This window comes from Sus scrofa, chromosome 15 (genome assembly GCF_000003025.6).
Source record: "Sus scrofa isolate TJ Tabasco breed Duroc chromosome 15, Sscrofa11.1, whole genome shotgun sequence".
NCBI lineage: Eukaryota > Metazoa > Chordata > Mammalia > Artiodactyla > Suidae > Sus > Sus scrofa.
In genome coordinates this window covers 75,918,939-75,925,289 of record NC_010457.5, presented here as the reverse complement: position 1 = coordinate 75,925,289, position 6,351 = coordinate 75,918,939, and the positions used below count along the sequence as shown (strand labels likewise).

The window sequence follows — 6,351 nt, the reverse complement described above, 5'->3', positions numbered from 1 at the left end:
TGTACATGGAAAGATAGTTTTTTTTCCCCTAGACTCATTGTTTACAACATGCTTCGCCTAAGAGCCATTTGTCCATTCTCCTGGAGAATGTTTCAGTTTCGACCTTTCAGTTTTGAACCTTTAATTAGCCAGATGACTAAGTCTACAGATGAAGAACAAATATTTGATCTAATTGAAAAAAACAAAGCCATACTTACAGAAGAACAAGTGGGATGTGCATTCAGTATGCTTTGGCAGTTTCAAAGGCAGAAGATCAGCTTGTTAAAAAATGTGGAATATATCAGAGAACATCCCCAGTTTCTTACTCTTCAAGATTTAGCTACAACTAAAATGGAATTCATGAATGACACTACCTTGGTGAATGTGTTGTACATCACACAACAGTAAGTAATGTACTTTTAGATTTTATAGAAATGATTGTAGTTTAGTTTTACATTTTCTAAAATCTCTTTAAAATGAAAAACAATGTTTTTTCCCATAAATAGTTTATCTGATTGTCTATTATTTTAAAGTTATTTAGAAGATATTCTTTGATTACGGTAATCATTTCACAGTGTATGTGTATGTCGAAACATTATACTGTACAACCTAAATATATACAATTTTTGTTAATCATATGTCCATAAAGCTGGGAATTTTTTTTTTACGGCTGCACCTACATGTGTGGAATTTCCCAGGCTAGGGATAGAATCAAAGCTACAGCTGTTGGCCTACACCGCAGCCACAGCAATGCCAGATCTGAGCCTCAACTGCAACCTACGCCACAGCTCACGGCAACGCTGGGTCCTTAACCCACTGAGCAAGGCCAGGAATCAAACCCGCAACCTCATGGTTCCTAGTCGGATTCGTTAACCACTGAGCCACGACGGGAACTCCATGGGAAAAATTTTAATAAGAGATTGTATATTGTTGCAAGGGAATCAGCATTCTGAAGAGCTGAATTCCCTAAATAGAAGGTTCAGAAGCTATATAAAGGAGAAGAGAACACAAAAGTTAAATGAATATGTTTATTAGTTTCTGTGGTGGAAATTATCCAAGTTATAAGGGCTATTGAAGCAGCTATAGATGTCAGCATCGCACAAAGCAGAGATACGGTTGTTTTCATTAGGGAGTCAGCATTTACAGGAAAGGGGCTTAAGGTGTTACTTATTTTGGGGGGTGGTGTTAGACTAAAAATGGGTGACTTCCCCTTTTCAGTGATCTTTCTCAGATTGCAAAGTTTTTTGCTAAGGTACATTGTGGAATAACCAAGATAATCAGTTTTGCTTTTTCCATGGGAAAAATCTGAAACAGACAAAATTAAACAGATTTTGAGGAGTTCCCGTCGTGGCGCAGTGGTTAACGAATCCGACTAGGAACCATGAGGTTGTGGGTTCGGTCCCTGCCCTTGTTCAGTGGGTTAACGATCCGGCGTTGCCGTGAGCTGTGGTGTAGGTTGCAGACGCGGCTCGGATCCTGCATTGCTGTGGCTCTGGCGTACACCGGTGGCTACAGCTCTGATTCGACCCCTAGCCTGGGAACCTCCACATGCCGTGGGAGCGGTCCAAGAAATGGCAAAAAGACAAAAATAAAATAAAATAAAATAAAATAAACAGATTTTTATCACAGGGCTCTCTAGGGCCTTTAATATGCTCATGTATATTGTGAATATTTGAGTGGAGGTATTTTCCAAACTTCTTTAACTACAAAATATTGGGTTGAACACTTTATAAGAACTCCACACAGGAGTGGGTTATAAACCCACTAGTATCCCTGAGGACGTGGGTTCTATTCCTGGCCTTGATCAGTCAGTTAAGGATCCTCTATTGCCGTGAGCTGCTGTGTAGTCTGTAGATGTCGCTTGGATCCTGTTGCTATGGCTGTGGCATAAACTGGCAGCTGTAGCTCCAAACTGACCCCTAGCCTGGGAACTTTAATATGTCACAAGTGTGGCCTTAAAAAGCAAAAAAAAGAAAAATAACATCACACAGATGGAGAAATGCTGCTTCGTGGTGATTTGCCTAAAAGTTACATTTTTATGTATCCCTCCTAAGTCAGATTTAGTAGAAAAGGATTTTAAGGGTGAAATATAATTTTATTTTCAAGTTTTTTAAATAGCATGTGGGGAGTTCCCTTATAGTGCGGGGGGTTAAGGAACCAGCGTTGTCACTGAAGCAGCTTGGGTTGCTGCTGTGGCATGGGTTCAGTTCCTGGCCTGGGAATTTCCACATGCCAAAACAAAATTCACTTAAAAAAAATAGCATGTGGTTTGATTTTGTTTCATGACTGAACCTGAAAGTCTGACTTTTTGGAGGCAACGTAATCTTAACATTATAAAAATGTTGAAATTGGTTTATACATACAGCATATAATGTATGTGGCTTAATTATATGTAGAAAATATCCATTGTTAGGGAAGGTATATGCTTCACATTGTTACTGAATGAACTGCTATATGCTTCTGGTGGTACAAAATACATCCAGAACTATAAAATACCCTTGGGCCCCATAATTTTGCTTCTAATATTTATCCTAAGAAAATAATTTGAGATACATGCAAGATTCTTGTACTGGTTTTCCATCCCAGCATTGTGTCTAATATTGAAAAAACTAAAATTCTAGTGAGTAGGTGAATGTTTAAGTGATACTGTATTCACATAATGAATAGTATACAACTGATAAAATTCATGTTTTGAAGAACATGTAATGATATGGGCAAATGCCCACAATGTAATGTTAACTTAATGAAAAAGGCAGAATATAAAAATGTAAAAGAAGTATGTATGTTTCATATGTGTATAGAGAAATAACTGGAAGATCTCCAAATTAATGATGATGGGTGAATAGCACAGTTATAAATGATTTTTATTACCCTATTAAAGTTTTTCTTTATTTTATATACTTTCTCCTATAAAATATTTTTGCAATCAGAGCAAAATAATACGTTAGCTATCTTTTAAACATAAAATATATCATTGAATGTTTTCATTGTTCAGTGGAGGGCATCAAGATGAACAGATAAAAGAATGAGAAGGGAATGGGATAAAGTGTAAGTGTTTATTAGATTGTAGCAAGAAGGGAATTCCTGATTAGGAACCATGAGGGTGTGGGCTCGATCCCTCACTCAGCTCAGTGGGTTAAGGATCCAGCATTGCCATGAACTGTGGTGTAGGTTGCAGATGCAGCTCCAATCCTACATTGTTGTGGCTGTGTCGTAGGCCGGTGGCTATAGCTCCAATTAGAACCCTAGCCTGCGCAGGTGCAGCCCTAAAAAGAAAAAAAAGATTGTACCAAGAAATCAGAATACTGAAATGGGAGCAGACCAGAAATAAAGACTGACTGCGTAAGTGTCAGTTTTTGAGGTCCACTTTTCATTATAATTCTTATTGCATGTGTATTTTTAGTAACTTTAAAATGTTTCTGTGTGGAAAATTATTTTCTCTTGATTTTATTGAGGTTTGGTATAAAGGCCCATGATCCACTAATTGAAGCACTAGTTACCGAAGCATGGAGAAGACTGGAAAGGCAAGTACTTTGGATTCATTAACTAGGATCAGGGCTATCCTTTTCAGGGTTATTACAGCGAAATCTTGTAGGGAAAGAATAGGGAGCTGCTGCCTAATTATCAAGCTTCACTGAAAAAAAAAGTATTCAAATTCAATTAAGTCTGAGGGTTTTTTGATTGTGTAAATGTGTGTTTTTTTAGTACAGTGAAATCTTGTAGGAAAAGCCTGAGGAACGTCGGACTTCCCGTCGTGGCTCAGTGGTTAACGAATCTGACTATGAACCATGGGGTTGCAGGTTCAATCCCTGCCCTTGCTCAGTGGGTTAACGATCCGGCGTTGCCGTGAGCTGTGGTGTAGGTTGCAGACGCGGCTCGGATCCGGGGTTGCTGTGGCTCTGGTGTAGGCCAGCGGCTACAGCTCTGATTAGACCCCTAGCCTGGAGACCTCCATATGCCTGGGGAGCGGCCCTAAAAATGGCCAAAAAGACCAAAAAAAAAAAAAAAAAAAAGAATGAGGAACGTGTTTTTTCCTTAAGAGAGAAAAGTATTTCAAATATTTCTTCAAGAGCAGGAACTGTAGTGTGCTTTTAAACATGTATAGTTAATCAAAATGTAAATAAGGTAGAGTCACTGATATTCATGGACTAGGGTGTTTGAATTTTCTCTTTTGGAAGAGTTCTGCTTCAGAAAGAAAATAACTCTGTTAGGCTGTCAGTAAAAACATAAGTGTTTAGAAACCATAAAATGAGGAAAAAAAAAAAACAAACCCACCAATTTAGGAGAAAACCATATAAATGCTTTTAGCGGCATCTATAGGCACTTGTCTATCGCTCATCTGTATGAAGAGTGAATGAACACAGCTTATAGGTGTCTTAATATAAATAGTGCTGTGAATAGTATCAATTCTGATCTGTTTCCTACCCTATGCACAGCTATATTTTTAGCATGTTGCCATAATGAATAATCTAGAAAAATGTGAAATTTGTTCAGAGTATTATAAGTATAGAGAAGCCTATTATATTCTATATCATTTATACTTATTTGTAAGAATATGTGAGAAGCTGTGTATTTTTCTTTGCTTTTTTTAGGGCCGCACTCATGGCATAAGGAGGTTCCCAGCTAGGGGTCAAATTAGAGCTATAGCTGCTTGCCTACGCCACAGCCACCGCAACATCAGATCCAAGCTGCATCTGCGACCTACATCACTGGTCATGGCAATACCGGATCCTTAACCCTCTGAGCGAGCCAGGGATCGAACCCTCAACCTCAGAGTTCCTATAGGAATTCATTTCTGCTGTGCTATGATGGGAACTCTGAAAAGCTCTGCATTTATCAAAAAGGTGAGATAGTAGCAGAGCTCATTTGGCTGTTTCTGAAAACTAAAATTTTATTTTTTGTCTTTTTTTTTTTTTTTTTTTTTTTTTAAGGGCCACACCCTGGGCATGTGGGAGTTCCCAGGCTAGGGGTTGAATCGGAGCTGCAGCTGGTGGCTTATGCCACAACCACAGCAATGTCAGATCCTTACCTGAGTGACAAAGGCCAGGGATCATCCTCAGGGATACTGAGTCGGGTTCATTACTGCTGAGCCACAATGGGCACTCCTGCATTTCTGCATTCTTTATCTGTAGCTATCTTTTGTTAAGGGTAAGGAGAATAATCTTTGTCCTTCCATGAACAATCCAAACTACCTCCCTCCCTTGGTATCCAAGGATGATTGGTTCTAAGATCCCCTTGGGTACCAAAATCCAGGGATGCTCAAGTCACTTATATAACCCACACATATCTTCCCACCTGCTTTAAGTCATTTTCAGATTACTCTTAACACCAAATACAATGAAAATGCTATGCTAATCATTGCTTGGTGTGTGATAAATTCAAGTTGTGCTTTTTGGAACTTTCTGGAATTTTGTTTTTTAACCAAATATTTTCGGTTTGCCACTGGTTGAATCTGTGGATTTGAAACCCTTGGATAAGGAGGCCGACTTTTTTTAGTTTTCAGCACAAAATTTTTTCTTTAAATCAGCATTAAGTTGTAGAGTAAAAGCTTTTTCTTTTCTTTTTTGTTTTTTACTATCTACTAGTTAAACAATTGCAAAATTGCAAATATACAATTGTACTTCCTAATGAATCAGACATTTCTTTTTCTTTTTTTTTTTTTTTTTGCTTTTTAGGGCTGCTCCCACAGCATACGGAAGTTCCCAGGTTAGTGGTCCAATTGGAGCTTCTGCTGCTGGCCTACGCCACAGCCATACAAGGTCTGAGCTGGGTCTGCAACCTACACCGCAGCTCACAGCAATGCCAGATCCTTAACCCACTAAGTTAGGTCAGGGATTGAACCGCAACCTCAAATAATGGTGACATATATATATATATATATATATTTTTTTTTTTATTTGTCTTTTTTGTCTTTTCTAGGGCTGTGCCGGCGGCATATGGAGGTTCCTAGGCGAGGGGTCTAATCGGAACTGTAGCGCTGGCCTATGCCACAGCCACAGCAATGCCAGATCCGAGCCTCATCTGTGACCTACACCACAGCTCATGGCAACACTGGATCCTTAACCCACTCATTGAGGCCAGGGATCAAACCCACAACCTCATGGTTCCTAGTTGGATTTGTTAACCACTGAGTCATGCCAGGAATTCCACTATGGGTTTTTTTTATCTGTAGCAGTACTGTTTTATAATACTAAGGTTAAAAAACTTTTAAAACCTTAATTTGTATTCTTATATAAATTTCTAGCAGAGTCATAGAGTATTAATTTCCAATTATTTTATAGTCATGGTGTCCTGTGGTATTAATTTTTTTGTTATTGCCATAGCTGTTAATTAAATGATTTTACTGAAATATCTATGAATTTGTTATATAAT

At 38.5% G+C, this 6,351-nt stretch overlaps 1 protein-coding gene across 1 annotated transcript in view; it reads left to right on the top strand.

The window, feature by feature from the left end:
• FASTKD1 (FAST kinase domains 1) overlaps nucleotides 1-6,351 on the top strand; it is a gene marked incomplete at its 5' end in the record, with an annotated part of 29,729 nt that continues 23,378 nt past the window's right edge. The window contains 2 exon segments of the mRNA XM_013984245.2: nucleotides 1-383; nucleotides 3,435-3,503. Coding sequence (XP_013839699.2) covers nucleotides 1-383; nucleotides 3,435-3,503 — 452 coding nt within the window.